The sequence below is a fragment of the Ammospiza caudacuta genome, chromosome 6 (genome assembly GCF_027887145.1).
Source record: "Ammospiza caudacuta isolate bAmmCau1 chromosome 6, bAmmCau1.pri, whole genome shotgun sequence".
Taxonomy (NCBI): domain Eukaryota; kingdom Metazoa; phylum Chordata; class Aves; order Passeriformes; family Passerellidae; genus Ammospiza; species Ammospiza caudacuta.
In genome coordinates this window covers 51,350,052-51,366,684 of record NC_080598.1, presented here as the reverse complement: position 1 = coordinate 51,366,684, position 16,633 = coordinate 51,350,052, and the positions used below count along the sequence as shown (strand labels likewise).

Genomic DNA, 16,633 nt, shown 5'->3' with positions numbered 1-16,633 from the left:
ATTTAATTTTGAAAGGAAAGATACTTTGCTTTCTTTCATGGAGCATTGTTTAGTCTCTTTAGGCTAGATTAAAGACCAGTGATGAAAATGCATGGTCCCAGTTTGCCAGGAGCAGTGCTGAATCAAACAGAAGTGCATTGCCCCACCAAAGATGAAAAGATTGGGCTCTTTAGGGACACGTGAGTGAGTGGCACTCACTGAGCAGACAGCAATTGCTGCAGCTGGGACTACCCCTAAGGGCTGAGCTTGGCTGTGTGCCTTAAGTGCACAGATCTACCAACACTGCAGTGAAGTGAGGAGATGGTTCCCTTTGGAGGAGTTTGCTGAGAAAAGAGAGACACAATACAAGAAGTTGCTTTTTAAAGTTAGTAGAAAATGCTGGGAGACAGAATGGCACCACCAGAAGACTTTCACATGAGAAGGGACATTGTGGCTGGCTGGATCATGGGCTTATTTCTGCACAAAGTGGTATTTGCTTCTGCTGGACATGTCTTAGTCTGAGGGATCAGCACCCAAGGCCTGGGTGGTTATTTCTCAGGCAGAGTATTTAGGGTTAGAGTCTGTTATGGGAAATCCTGAATCAGTCCTTGTCTGATTTCAGTTTTAGCTCCAACATTCATAGGTCAGAATTGCCACCAATGTGAAGAACAATCAGCTGTCTCTTACAGCAGGCTATGATTTACTTCTTGTATCTCTCTTTTGTAAAATTCTCCTTCCATCTATTGAAGTGAAGGGAGACGACCCATCTTTGTTGATCCAGCATCGAACTTCGATTTATTGATCTCACTCACACACTTTTATAGTGGTGTTAATTAAGCTCATGCATATTGCAAAATCCAAGCTCATCATAGGTCACAGATTACACATTAACCCCTCCTTTTGTTTCAATACCTGTGGTTTGTTATTGAAACCAAGATTTGTGTTCTCACCCTGATATGAAAGTTCTCAAGGCCTCCATGTTTGTCAACTTTTGCTTTCCCAAAACTTATCCAAGGACAAGATATTTACTTGTTATTAAAAACAACCTGAGAACTTCTGCTGTTTACATAAACGTGCCTGAGAACTTTTGTTGTTTACAGAAACAGGCTGTGAGAATTTGCTCCTCACAGCTGCCTTTTACTTTTCCATCAGCTGTATATTTTCATGGCCTTTTTTCCTTCAAGCCATGTCTGAGCAAAATTCTCCAACACCATCTCTCTGAAATCATGATGATTTATCAAAAAGCAGTGTTTTAAAAACTACCTGGTTTCTTTTCTTCGCAGTGCAAGCCTCCTTTGAAAGTGAAAGACTTGTTTATTGATATACAAGATGGCAAAATCTTGATGGCACTCCTGGAAGTCCTGTCAGGACAAAAGCTGGTATGTACAGAGAGGGAGAAGCCTCCATACCTAGGAGCTGGGTATGTTACAAGCAACAGTGCCTGAATATCCAAGGAATAAGGGTGAATTTGGGCCCATGTCTTGCATAATGTAGTAAGAATTTCAGCAACGTTGTTGTAATTTCCTTATGTTACAGGTGGGTGCCCTGAGCTACAAGGTAGATTTCAAGGAAATATGACAATGAGGTGTAAATGGTGTGTGATCAGTGTTAATGTTCCTAGCCCTGAGGGTTTTTAAGGCTTTAATACTTTAATGCTCACACATTCCATTTCGAGATTACCCAAGTTACATTACCAAGAAAACACATATTTGCTGTATCATTTTTTTAATCCCTAAATTCTGTTTTCTATTTTGTCTAAGATCATTATGACACTCAGTAGCTTTTCTGATGCCTGCTGTAGGTCTGAGTTTCATTCATTGATTAGATGAATCAATGAATTAAATTCATTGATTTAGACCATATTAATAAGACTAATGAAACCTGAGTTTCATTCTGGTATCCTGACTCAGGTTTCATTAGTCTTACTAATACAGTCTAAATCAACAGGGCACAGTTTTACTAATCAGAAACTTCTTCTCTCCTCCTTTCCTTGTAAGAGTTGTGTAAAGTTCCACATACCAGAAATGGAACACCCAATGCAAACATAAATGCCCAGTTGACTTTAATGTTTTCTTTCTCCATCAATCTTGTCATCAGAGCTCTCCTGTGTGTGGCTACCACACTTGGGTAAGAGGAGCAGGTGTCTCACCATTGCAGATGCACCTGGTGATGCTCTGTAGTGACTGCCCACCTGCACAGCCTGCAGCAGGAATGCCCCTGAATGTGTGCTCACACATTCAGAGTCAAGGATATTTTAAAATATTCTTGAAGGTTGGCAGAGCTGCAGCAGAAGTAGCAGTGTCTCTATGTGCATTCTTACAGGCTTGAAATGAATTGAAGGGGGAGATACATCATGGTAAACCCTAGGCTATGCTTCCACAGGTCAGGGAGGAGGTGAGAGAAGGGGGTAAAGTCAGCTGGCTGCATTTCTTGTTAGCTGTTTCTGCACATATGGGTTAAAAACACTGTGCCAAAGTGGAATTGCAGGGAGACAGGCATGCAAAATCTTTCATTTCTCCCAAAGTGAAGGTTTTTGCCTCCCACCTGCCTGTGCCTGCTATTAAAACTGCTCATGCTTCCTAATTAGGATAATTTCATTTAATTCAACACAAAAGAAAATCTTTTATTATGAATTTTCAGACAAATCTGTTCCTGTGACTGAACATGGCTGGGGAGTGACTACACGAATAATCAATGTGGCAGGCCCAAGAGAGTGGTAACATCTGGGGAGCAGGAAAGCTGGTTGCTCACCCTGTTTTGCTACACTTGTGTAGTTGAAGCATTCTACTGCTCACAAAAATGGCAATAATTTTTCATAGATAGATTTCCTTAGCTTTATTTTGCCTCAGTGCTTTTAAGCTTTGTATGATGTGGTGAATGATTCCACCAGTTTTAAAAACAGTGTGGCAATTCTTTTTTCTAGATGCACGAATACAAATCTTCAACCCATCGCATTTTTCGTTTGAACAACATAGCCAAAGCACTTAAGTTCTTGGAGGACAGTAACGTGAGTATTTTCAAAGACTGGTCTTAATATTTTCTCTTGATGTGTGCTGCAAGTTTTAATTGTTGCTAAACTGATGTGCTGCATATATACAAGAGAAGTGTATTGCTCAGGAGGCTGTGACTTACCTTAGCAGCAAGGCTGAAAAGGCACATAAAAATGCACAACAAGAACACCTACAGAGTCTAAAGCAAGGATTATTTGCTCATTTTATATGTTAAAGTTCAATGGGATTAAAGGATCAGGAACCCAATATTAAAAGAAAATAAAAATAAATGCAAGTAAGTTTTATGATCTGGGTCTTAGTGGCATTACTTCAGTTACACTGATGGTAGATGACTTTCTTTTCTCAGAAGTACTTTCAGTTATAGAAATCATGTATTTTTCTGGTAAACTGATTGCTGCAGCAGCTGATCATGAGTTAAAAGCAAGAGAAAGTGAAACTGGGAACATGATATAAATGCATAATTCCAGGAATCAATGCCTTACAGGGATATAATTTCTCTCATAGTGAGTGTTGTACTACCACACAGCATCACTTCCTGCAGTTATAAGTGACCAAGTGTGATCAGACCCTGTAGCTGGAAATGATTCATTCCTTCTATTTCTCCTGTGATGGGTTTATTCCAAAGCCCTGTGGAAGTGGCCAGTGGGTTGGTGAGAGCAATGGGGTCCAGAGAAGCCCCAGCCATGTAACAATTGATATACATGGTATCCTTAGATCCTCCAGAAAGAGTAAACAGATATTGAGCTATTTCCTATAAAGGATTCAAGTAAGGTTAAACTTTATGGCTGAGCAGGGATCAGTGTGTGCAAAACCCTGCTTTGCATAGGATGGTCCAACAGCAACTGGTGTCACTGTGCTGCTTCCCTGCACTGAGCTTAGCTCCTGATCCAGCAGCAGTCCTTGTCTTGCAGGAGAGCTGCTACAAACCCCAGTGCAGGAATGAGCATGGTGTGAGGTCTCAGCACATCTCTTGTGACTTTGTAGGTGTGGGAGGTTTAACATCCTTTGCCTTTTTCCCCAGGAGAGGATGTGAAAGGTCAAGAAGTTGTCCAGTAACTTCCAGGTGTTCCAGGCTCCCTATGGAAACTCCATCAGTAGGGGCTGATCTGGCCCTAAATGTGTACGTCTACACGTCCTGCTGTAGAACTGCTAAGAAATATTTTACATATTCCCATATTTCTTAACAGTTTCCCAGTTGATGCTTTTTACCCAAATCCAGCTAAGGCCCACTGGCAGATGAGATTATTTCTCTCTGTTGGTACCAGCACTTGGCAGAGCTGCAGCTGAAGCACATCTGGTTGCCAGGACCTCACTAGGTCCTCAATCAGCAAGGCTAGGGAGGAGGAACCTTGAATTCAGGCGGCTTTTAAATTAGTAGTGCTAAAAACTACTTTCCTCTGGATTTCCTGTTCCCTTAAAAGTAAGCAGTCAATATCTTCTAGCGGAGTATCTCTTCTGGGCTGGGTGACAAACATAAGCAGCAGTAAGAGGACAGAGCTCACACTAAGCAGTGAAATGATAAATGTGACTTGCTCCCCATCTTGGAGAAACTGTTATTCAAATGTACTAAGTTCTAAAGGTTTCCCCATGCAAAATACCTTGGAGCTAGCAAGAAATCTGATCCTTGAAATATGACAAGTAGAGGTGTCTTCTTGCTAAGACTGAAAACATTGTGCAAACCACTAGATAAAAAGTCATTTTGCTTTCCTTTTTTCAGCTTAACCAAACCGGTTAGTGAAGGGTGGTGATGAAAGTGTTGGCAAAACGCCTTGGCTGCCAGGAGCTTCAGGGTTAGACATTAAAGCCCAGTGGGTGGAACCCGGCAGTGTCTGTGGAGCTGGGGCAGCAGGGTAGAGCCCTGCTGAGTGATTCAGCGTGTCCGGGACTCTCGGAGATAAATGGGCTGCTGGGTGCCATGTGCAGCACTGACAGCTTCCTTGTCTCCTCCCTCCTCCATGACCTTTGCCAAAACCAAATCTGTGTTGTCTGAGAGAATAACATCCTGGTGTTATCAGCTGGAAAAAACCTCAGTGTGGGAAAGTCTAGAGTTTGCTTGGATTAGGCAACCCTATCCGTTGCTAACTGATTTAATCAGAACTCTGTGACAAGCTGTGTAAGGTGGGATAAGGAAGGAGAAAGCAGATGCATACAAAAAAAGAAGTAAGCAGATCTTACTAGGATTCTAGATTTTTGTATGAGAAATTACTCTCCTTTTTATGAGTGGGGTCCACTGGAGGGGGCCCCATCTTCCTCCATTTTTGTATTGAGGAAATGCATTTGTAGTCCCAAAAATGCAGAACTGAATTAACTTCTGTTCTGCAGACTATACTGGGGGCTTCAGACAGGAGTTCCAGGAGAAGGGTGATTGTGATCAGGGCAAATTTTCATTAATACAAGATTGCAGCATTGCTTTTTTGCTGGCCTGTCAGTGGCAGCAGTGGTAGGGACATATCCAGTAGTCTCAGTGCATTTTTTGCATATACCTTCCTGCTTTGAATTTGGCTCTGAATTTATGATCTCTCCTACAGGTAAAGCTTGTTAGCATTGATGCAGCAGAAATAGCAGATGGAAATTCCTCTCTGGTACTTGGACTAATATGGAATATAATCTTGTTTTTTCAGGTAATAAAATTTGAATACTTTAACCATAAGTAATCAGTCTTCATGGTATCCATCTATTCCAGCTGAATACTGATTTTTAAATTGGTTTTTAATCCTAAAGAACATAATTAATCATACCAAACCTGAGCTTTTCCCCTCCTAACATACACTAATTTTATTCTTGCAGCTGCTTTCATTTTACTTCATTGGACCTATTTTGATGTAAATTGGAGACAATTTAAACCCTCATTTAACTTGGACCTGAATTAGAGCTTCAGATTACTACTTTCCCTTCTTTCCTGTGCCTTCTCAGGGTTCTGTTCCAGATTCCCTGGAACTGAACCAATGTCCTGGGTATGGTTCCAGGTCACAGTTTATTTTCAATAACCTTTACTGGATTTGGTCCAATGTGGTGGGAAATTCCATTTAGAATCACTGTTCTCTGGAGACTTACTCAACACAGCAAAAATTCCAAACTGATATACATGGTCATATGAAAGATCTCAAAGGACCTGGAACTGATAACATGTATTTGAGCCTGAAAATTGATTTATCCCCAGGCTGAGATTAAAACTGCTCCCTAACCTACCCATAGTTTGGAAATTACCTTCTAGACAATCCCAAATTCTAATGGACAGAGAGAGATGGAGGGAGGGTTCTGCAACTCTCATGAGGCTGTGAGGCCCTTTCATTCTCTTGGTCTGATTTAAAAAATGGCTATAAGGTTAAAAACATGATCTCAAAGTTGCACTGGGGCCTCTCTCCCTGGCTGAGCTCCTGAGGGTGAGCAGTGCTGCACAGAACAGTTTGGCCAGGCAGACTCACAGACAAAGATGGTGTGACCAGAACCTGCCACCCTGGCAGCAGAGGGCACAGGGGTGGGGGGACCTAAAAGCAGCAGAGTCTCAAATGTCAGTGCTGGTCAAGGACAGGAGGGCTGCTGCAGGTCACCATTTCTCGATGAAAAATACTTCACTCAAGCAATTCCTGTGAAGAGAACAATTCATTTAAACTAACTTTTCTTTCAAGGACATGTTTCTTTGCATTTTGTTTAATTTGCACAGTTTAGCCTGAACTGGGAGCTTGCTCTTTCTGTTGCCTGGGCTGCTGCTGGCTGTCATGCTTGTAAATACAAGTTGAGAGTTAAAATGAAAAGGTTTATAATTATCACTTAAAATTCAGCTATGGCACTGATCCCTTTAAAGTTTGCATGAAAACAAGGGCACGATGCAGCCAGTGATAAAGCAGAACACTGTGTATTTCACCTTTTATTACAGATTAAGGAGCTTACAGGCAACCTGAACAGGAACTCCTCCTCCTCCAGCCTGTCCTCTGGGCCCAGTGGTCCAGAATCAGACACATCCCCCAGCACTCCCAGCGTGGAGAGAAACATGTCCATTACAGTGAAGGACCAGCGGAGAGCCATCAGGGCCCTTCTAATCTGGGTGCAGAGGAAAACCAGAAAGTAAGCTAACAAACCTTGAACAAAACAGTGTCTTGCCACCTGCCCCTCTGAAGCTGAGTCTCTTTTCTCTGTCCTGCCCCATGGGTGTGTTGCCATGTGCTGTGGCTTCTTCTGCTGTTGAATTTGGGGAGCACAGTGTCTCTGAGGGGGGTGTTTCACTATGACCATGTGTTCACAGCAGCCATCTGACCTTGAAGGCCGCTGCTGGCTCCACAGTTTGAGTGTTAAATGTTAACTTGCACTAACCTGCTTGGTGCTGTTTAAAACAGGATCATTTTCTACTCCCCAGACCCCAGCTTTCATGCAGTCTCTTTGACATCTGATTACAGGTCAGGTATAAGCAGGGGGTGAACTGAAAAAATAAGTGTACTGAAAGACTTCATCAGCAGCCTTTTAAATTAAGCAGTAGCCCAGAGGAAGCTTCTCTGTGTATTCCAGAGTGTCTTGAAGGACAGAGCCCCTACCAGAGTCCCTCCTTCCCCAGTATTAAAGAGGGGAAGGGGGTGAAATTTAAGTCACTTCTCCTGAACTTGTAACATTTGAGTGGATTTCCAGTGCACAAGACATCTCTCTCCCCTTTAATAAAAAGTGGTTCTTTCACCAAAGCATTTTGTGTAGAAATGCTTTGTCTTGGCAGAGTTACTAACAGGTTAAAAAACTGTAGTGTAAGATGTCTCATGCTCATGCAAATACTTGGGATGTATTTTACATGTATTGTTATTTGAAGTAGTGACTGGCAGAGAGTTTTTATTAAAGAGGGTATGCGTCAAAGTTACCTATACAGGTTGGTTAGCTGAATATTTGGTGGTTTTGTCTCTGGATTTTTATCTTGCCTTTGAACACAAATTTTCTAGTGTTGAAGACAAAAATTTACATCTTAAATACTTGGTCCTGTGGACTGCATCATCCCTTGGTTATCTCCAGGGAAGCTAAGGGTGCTTGCTGAGAGATAAACTTGCCCCCTGTAGTTCACTGCTGCCAGTGCAGACCATAGAGGAAGTACAGTTTTAGTCCAAATTAATGCTGATGTGGTTATTAATAGGTGGAACAAAGAAAGTGAGGACCTGAGAAGTGAAGGCCACAGACTTTTCAGCCCAGTCAAAGAGTGCAAATTGAAAAGATCTAATAAGAGAAAATTATTCTTGCAACTGCAGTATTTAAAACATAATAGCATCATTGTAATCCTGTTATCTCATGATCTGTGCAGAATTTTCTATTTTGGGTCTGTATTCCATTGCAAGTTTGATGGCTGTTTTTCCTCCAAAACTTTGGGCATCTAACACTCTTGTGGTTTATGCATATGCTGACACCATTTGCATTTGGCAGTTTTTCTGCTATAGAAGGCCAAGTACACAGGAATGTGAATCATTTATGCTTATGCGTTTAAATATTTAAATCTTGGAACTTTTCCCAAGCTATGGCATTAAAATGCTGGAGAGCAACAAAAACAGGAATCACAGAGACATTTGGTTTTGTGAATGTTAAATGTGGTTGCTGAATTCTTAAGGGCTTTGTTTTCACTAACTACTTCCTATAAGCAGGTTGGTGTCAGCTATTAGCCACACCAATTCAGTTTGTGAACCCATGTGTTTTCTGAATGTATTTCTAGATGTTGAAATCCAAAAAAATATCTCAAATATGACAAGTGCTACTCAGCAACCTTACATTTTAACTTTCAGGAGTCTGAAAATGATGTTGCGTTTACTTTGGATTTTGTAACAAACCACCCATGTAAAATGGATGTAATTCTGTTTAGGTATGGCGTTGCAGTCCAGGACTTCACGAGTAGTTGGAGGAGTGGCCTTGCTTTCTTAGCTGTCATAAAAGCCATAGATTGTACTTTGGTAGACATGAAGCATGCACTGGAGAAATCAGCACGAGAAAACCTGGAGGATGCTTTCAGCATAGCACAGAATAAACTGGGTGTCCCTCGGCTCCTCGAACCTGAAGGTAAACACGTCAGCTTTTTTGGGTAACACTCAGTCTACACTGAATTAATGAATATTGCCTTGTGATACATACCAAAAACCCAACAGTGATTAGGCTGCTGATGGGATCAGTGTGCTGAGCTTTTTGAGAAGAAAAATAAAAACGGTCAGTGGCTTGTAATTGTATGCTTCCTGTCATATTTGTAATTGCATGCTTCCAGTCATTTGTAAGCTCCTTGAGGTCAAAGATCGTACTATGGTTTTAGCTCTGTACACTATGCCTATGTTTAGCTATGTTTATAGCTGGTCCTGGTTCCTGCTTAGATGCTTTGTGACATCTGCACTCATAGAGGGCATCAATTGTTGTGCTGAGGGGTGTCTCAGTGCATTAGCAGTGTTCTGTAACACCAAGGCTGCAGACTAAATGTCGCTCCAGGATGAGCGATACGAGGCTCCCATACCAGGTAAATGAAGACATACCCATTCAAATGCATCCGCATCTCCCAGTTTTCCCTTTGCCATGCATATATACACACAAGTATTTATACCTGTAAAGCTAAGTGTGCATGTGTATATAAAATACATATAAATGGATTTCTTGTCGTTCTTTTTACTGAACTCTATGAGACTGGCACTAGGCCTTGGTGTCATGATTGAAAGCACAATTGCACTTTCATCACCTGGTAGAAGACTGGGCCATCCTGCTAAAAATAAACCTCTATATTGTCACTCAACAGCAGCCAACTGTCTACTGACAACAGCATGAATGGCAGTATAAAAGTGAATGAAAAGAGAGCCCTGATCGGGGTTCAGTATGTGTTTGGAAATAGGAAAAAGTGAATGTGAATGGGATGTTGAGAACTCTGTCAAGTGCCATCAGCAGTGAAGAGCATCTCTCTTATCTGTCAGAAAAAAGAGAAGTGTTTGTAGCTGTTATTTCTGTGCCCATAATGGCAGGATAAATGTCTGGCAATCTGTTCCTCTGCAAGAGCGTTTCAGAGCTGTGTGTGCTCAAGCCCCTCACGTCTGTCTCCACAGATATCATGGTGGAGTCCCCCGATGAACAGTCAATTGTGACATATGTGGCACAATTCCTGGAGCACTTCCCGGAGCTGGAAGGGGTATGTGTTTACTGCTGTGTCATGTCATTTCTTTAATTTGCTTTGGTGTATGTAATAAAGTCAGATTTATTTTCTAGGTTTCTTTTTAGCTATTTAAAATAAACAACAAACCTGGGTTTAATTTTTTTCACATTTTTGTTAAATCCAGTGAAATGGGCTTTCATTGGTGATTACTAAAATGCTTAAGGTAGAATTGTGCTTTTATACATTTACATCCAATTGTAACTCTCAGAGGTTAGAATTGGTTTCATAGGAATCTACTACTTTGCTATATTGGTTTTAAACAAGACTGAAATTTATTCCTTTATCTATAATGATTCATTGGACTTTGAATTTAATTTTTACTTCTATCCTCTCAAGTTTGAGGGCCATGATCAGTCTGAATTTAGCAGGTATGAGACACAAGACCCCAAAAGCTGAATCTTGTCAATACAACAGTAAAAAGCACTCATTATAAGCATGACACAAACTGCAGGACTTTGATGCAAAAATAAAGAATTGAGGATTAACTAAGGGTTGACGGTGTCAAGAACTGGCAAAGGCCTTTTGAAAAAACAGGCATTTTCTCTCATTTCTTGACTGAAGGTTACAATTGGCATATATTTTGTAGTTGATAAAATTGGTGGGAATTACTAAAGTAATTGGAATTAAAATTATTATATTAACCTAATAATTATTATTAGATTAGATAAGCAATAAGATTGGTTGACATTAAAACTTGTTGGCATTTTTATGAACAAAGTTAAAAACTATCTTTCTTTTAATAGAGCTGTTGGAAGGAAATAATCTCGTATATCAATGTATTTCACAGTGGATTTATTTGAGCTGTTAGATTTATGTTATTCCCAGGGTTTGGGATTGTGTCAAAAAGCCAAGTCAGTTGTCTCCACAGGTGCAGCAAGGAGAGATAAATACATTAACAATTGAGGAGTAGGCTTGTCTGCATTCTGATCTTCCTGTACAACTGCCTTCTTGACATTGAGCTCTGTTCAAGGCACTTGACTTGCCAAATTAGTTTTCCTACTTTCAAAATAAGTGAGTTATTAATTGGCAATTCAGAAGGTAATGGACTGAAAGACTAGGTATTTATTCTTTCCATTGTGTTTGGGAAATGTAAAATGGTATCTGAGCTAGGATTTGTCTTCTAATGGTGTATCATCACTTACAGGAAGACTTTACAGATCCTGACAGGGAGCTTCCAATTGAGTCCACATATGTCCACATCAAAGACACACCGTCAGAGAAGGAGGGCAAAATCTTGATTTTAAGTGAAAATGAAGAAAACATGTATACTGTTAATCATGAGAGGAGTCATCCGGCTCCTCCAAAGGTCCATATTCATGATATCCCTGAGAGAATCCCATCAGAAACCATTTCTGAAAATTGTAATGGGAAACTGAGTCAAGTGTCAGGCGATTTACAGGAAACATCTGAAGAGGAGCCTCAAAGGCCTACCTCACTGAAAATTACAGGACCTGTCAGTTTTGAATCCAATTCCTCTTGGGAGGTTCCAAATGATAAATTCACATCAGGTGAAGAGAGCATCTCTGATGATCCACTGAAACAAAATGATGAGCTTTCTCCAGCTGTTCTGACAGATCAGAAAAATTCTGTCGACTCTTTTGAAGAATACTCTGAAGAATTAACTAAGGAAACCCCTACTGAATATGACAATGAAACCAAGAGCCTTTCAGCCAATACTTCTTCTTTGAGTCCAGTATCCTGGACTTCTGGTATACTTACAGATGATTCTATTAATAAAGTTGAAGACAGCAAACCCCAGTCTTCAATTATTTTACCAGAACATTCATCAAAACAAGAAGATACACAGAAGTACATTCTCCACCTTCTAAATAAGGAACTAGAGACACTTCCACAAGATGAACATCCAAAGGAATCACCGGGCCTTGAGACAATAGAAACAAACACTTGTTCACTGAATGATTCTAATCTCAAAAGCCAAGAACTATCTACACAGCAGGAAACATCTGATGACTCTCTCTCAGATATACCTAAAACTCCAGAGGACCTGGACAGCTGTGATGAAGTTGAATCTGCAGCTGAAGTGGTATCCAGTTCTTCAAAAGTATCTGTGATACCCCATGATCTCTTTTATTATCCACATTATAATGTTCCCATATCAGCAGTTCTGAACGCTTACCTGGAGCCTTGTATCGAAGGTTATGATACAGGAAATGAAAAAGCTTCTTCTGAAACAGTAACAGATGTTTTACATGACGAGAACTTACCAGAACAGGACCACAAAGAAGATGCTCCAGAGCTAGACTTGGAGAATAAGCTACGTACCCCTCCATCAGAAACAGATACTGAGAACAGCGAGGAGGAAACTACAAAAACAAGCAGTCATGCGAATTCTTCAGATGAAAAAGAAGTGCCATTACTAGTAGATGAGTTAGAAATAGAAGAAGATGCCAATAAGGCCACCGACCATGAAGATTCCACTATTCCACAACATCCTGAGGTATTTTACTTTATTACCAGCATTTCTTTGTGTATATATGTGGACTTAGCAGATCCCAGTGGTTTTTATTTGCTTCCTTTTGCAATGTCTGGGGGAAATACTCAAAATGTACCTAATTTCCTGTTCCATTACACTGTTTGCCACAGCCCCCTACTGGAATGAAAGGAATTGCAGATCCCTGAGAAGATCTGACTGTAAAAGAGAAAATAAGTTCTAATACTAATGGTACTGCAAAAATGTGAATTTATATTATGTTTTAAAATAATTCGAGGCTTCTGTAATCCCTATGCATAAAAGATTACCTTAAAGTACAGAAAAATGTGCCTTTTTATTATGTTTTAAAATAGAGGTTTCTGTAAAATCCTTAGGCATAACAGATTATCAGACAGGGTATTTCTAATAATCTGCTATGAGATTAACAGAAATCAGTATTGCTTCTAAAGAAAGGATACAGGCAATGATAATTTTATCTCAATCCAAGTAAGTTTGCCTACAAAAACTTAGAAAAACAATTTGAGTAGGCTATGTTACATGGATGAAATGAAGGCTTCTCTGCACTGGAGGAGGAGAAAGAAATGGGTACTTTGGGGGTATTTGGTTTAGGCAGTTTGCTCCTGCATCTCTTGCAGATACCAGTTTGAAGTGCCTTACATGTTTTCCAGCACAGTAATTTTTGACAGCATTTTTCAGGAATGAATGTCCATTTAATGCTGCTCTACATGTTGCTTAGACCTGTTGCTTGAACATATTTTTGTCCTGACTCTAACTAAAGTAATGAAGTCAGTTTGCTGTTAACTTGAAGAACTGATTGGGGGTAGATTTTAAAAGGTCCAGTGGATTGCTTCAAAGAGCCATGTCATGACCTCTTAATAGAAAGATCTGACATACCAACTGTGTGTATGTATGCTGAACTGATGATTCCATGTATCACTAAAGATTTTCAAGAAATTAATTTATTTTTTATTTTCTTCAGTGAGACTTTAAGTCTCATACTATCTGCAATTGAGTGTCTAAGTAGGCTGGCTGCACCACTAAGATATTTAGAAGGGTGGGGAATCAGTCATGTTGTCTAAAGCAAAACATTTCCTCATTTCAACAGGCCATAGTAGAACATCTAAAAGATTTACCAATAGCCATAAAGACACCAGAAGAAAATAGTAATACAGACGAGGAAGAGAAAAATATGATTGAAGAAGATTTGCAGATCTCAGATGTTGCCACTACTAGTCTATCACAAGATGACCTGGAAGAAAATGCTGAATTCCAAGAATTTACCAGGTATTTCACATTAACTTTGTCTCAAATACGCTTTACTGGTCTTTTGAAACTGCCCTGTCCATTGGATGTTTGTTGTAGTCTTGTTTTAGGAAGAAGTATTGGGATTCATTGGCTTTTTCCTGTGTTTCTCTTAAATATGTTGAGTGATTCATTGGGACTTGACTTGACTGTGGTACAAACTTTGCCACACAAAACCCAAGTGGGAGCCCAATGCATTTTGAACATGGAAGTGTTATTATTGCTTTCCTAACAGAGAGAGTATTTTGTAATGTAGATGAAATAGTCCGTGTGCATTGTGACACTTTGTGGAAGCATGACACTGACTGATTTCAGTAGATACTTTTTGGATGTTTTTTTCTGGTTATGAACAAGTAAATGAGGTGTTGGAGAGAAAATAAGATGAAGTACTCATGGGTCAAGGTAAAGGCATTTTAATGAAAAGGCAAAGGCCATGTGTGGAAGAAAATTAGAAGAAGACTAAAAAAAATTTTATTTATTGTCTACTTCCCATCAGCATGGCAGTGTCCAGCCACTTCCTGGGAAGCAGAGTGTTGTAGTGGTTGCTTCAGAAGACAGATATAAGAACAAGTGTGTGTGTGGGTCTCACTGCCCTTTGGTCAGTTTGGGTCAGCTCTCCTGGTTGGGTCCTCTCCAAGCCTCTTGCCCAGCCCCAGCCCACTGCTCTAGGGAAATTTAACTGCAGCCCAGGCAGACCCTGTACAGAGACACTCAGCTAATTTTGCTTCATTTACTTCCGGTTTTTCTTATGTTCTAATTTATTCTTCGGTAATCTATTTTATGGGACATGAACTGTAATTTGTTGATGCTTATCACTGGAGCACTCTAATGAATTTGAGAGTTTGCTTAGAAAAACCCCTTGTCCCCTTCAAGCTTACTGTTCCCTGTCAGTCCAATTTTTTATATCAATGGCCATAAAACTTGGGTATACTCTCAGTTAAATGTCAGTGATGTCAAAGGTGCAAAAATGCTCTCAGATACAATATTTTAGAAAAGATTCCTTTTTGAGAATATGAATTTTTTATTGTGGGTCAGATTTTCCCAAAGCCATTTTTATCATGTTGCTGATAAATTCCAGTCCATATTCTAATACATGCAGCAATGCATATTTGTGGTTTTGTGTAGCTTAAACCTGTCACATCCATTTGCAGTGTCTCTCTTTTAAACTTAACTTTATGAATTTAAAAACTTTGCTTTTACATACAGAAACAGTGACAGTGATGCCAACTTTCATCTCCGAAAAAGGTTTTCTCGTAATGCTTCTGAGGAGGTAAGTGTGAACATTTATTTATTGCTGTTTCTCTGGTTCTCTCAAACTCCAGAAGTTCACACACTGTAAAAAGGCCTCTAACTGTATGAAAGTCTTGTGACTTCTAATAATTTTAGTGCTAAAACCAGGCATAGTTGCATAGTTTCAGAACTCTCCTAAAAACATACTAAACTTTAAGCAAATTCACAAAGGAGTACCTAATACTACAATTAAATCTGTTGTAAATTTAAATCTTACTTCAAATATATACCTGTATAGCTGCAACATTTTGCTTGTTTGAAGCTGCTTTTGTTTGCTGCTCCAGTTTCTTTTAGTTTTTGCATTCTCTGTATAATGTTGATGCCCTGGTCTCAACACTGCAAAAATGGTGGGTGTCTCCTGAAAAGCAGTTTCTGAAAAACTGGGTTCTGGTTCTTTTCCTCACAGTACCAGTGTATTATATTACCAGTAGCAGCAACTAACCCTAAAAGAATTTTAGTTGTAATGTGAAACTGCATCCCTAATGACAGATGTGATTCACACTGGCTTCTTGAGAGCACACAATACAGCTGAGGTCTGGATTTTTATTTTTAAAGCTAAAAGGAACGGACACGCATCAGCAATCTGGGCATGCTGAGCAAGGACAGGAATATGGCCTTTTTTCAACACAAAAATAAAATTCTGATAATCTTGGAGTTTTTAAAGAAATGCTGCCGCAAGTGTTCAGTGAAAGGGAGGTTTCACACAGATGCTTTAGTTTTGCAGTACTGTCAGAGCTACTAGAAATACATATGAACAAGGGGAATTTTATTCAACTAATGAAAGCAGTTGAAAGCAAAAAAATCTTATTTCACAACTTTTTTCCTTTTCTGTGTGTGCACCAGACTGCAGTGCTGGATCTGCTGACGGAAAACATGTTTATAAGCACACTTTCATTTTATTTGAGGAAACATTAGATACAATTTGCACAAAGTACAGTTACCACCTTTGTGAGATGCTGAGTTTGGTTGTCTGATCTGTTTGTGGTTTGTTTAAGGAAACCTATGGTGTAAACGAGCAGAAGATGACAGATATGGATGAAAATCCATTAATCATTGGGTGAGTGTTTCTGATTCAGACTGACTTTTGCAAGGAAAGGTACTACTAGCAGTGATACAAAGGGAGCTGGAAATTAATTACAATGGTAGCAACTGTCTTCTGTAATGGCTCAGAGTCCACATTTTTCATAGGTGTAAGACACAAAATTTCCTTATTGCTCAATCTGTCCCTTGACTGAAATGCCTTTGATTGACTTGAAAGATTCAGCTGTCTCAGCAAGACTCTGAGCATTTTCCCCACACGGTGGATATTTCAGGCTGGGAGAAGAGTGGGACAACTTCAAATATTAGCCCCTCTGGCAGTGATGACTCTTTCCAGGTTTGGAAGACTGTCAAAACAATGTTTAGTGAGATCAGTGCCAGGGAAAGTCAATTTCTTCAGTGGAGGACCAGCCTCTGTTGGAG

At 39.9% G+C, this 16,633-nt stretch overlaps 1 protein-coding gene across 1 annotated transcript in view; it reads left to right on the top strand.

Moving 5' to 3' along the window:
• Positions 1-16,633, top strand: part of CLMN (calmin) — a 76,660-nt gene that overhangs the window by 52,306 nt on the left and 7,721 nt on the right. The window contains exons 3-12 of the mRNA XM_058807139.1: positions 1,263-1,358; positions 2,903-2,986; positions 5,519-5,611; positions 6,868-7,055; positions 8,812-9,005; positions 10,022-10,104; positions 11,273-12,586; positions 13,686-13,864; positions 15,089-15,152; positions 16,168-16,229. Coding sequence (XP_058663122.1) covers positions 1,263-1,358; positions 2,903-2,986; positions 5,519-5,611; positions 6,868-7,055; positions 8,812-9,005; positions 10,022-10,104; positions 11,273-12,586; positions 13,686-13,864; positions 15,089-15,152; positions 16,168-16,229 — 2,357 coding nt within the window. The remainder of the gene's footprint in view (positions 1-1,262; positions 1,359-2,902; positions 2,987-5,518; positions 5,612-6,867; positions 7,056-8,811; positions 9,006-10,021; positions 10,105-11,272; positions 12,587-13,685; positions 13,865-15,088; positions 15,153-16,167; positions 16,230-16,633) is intronic.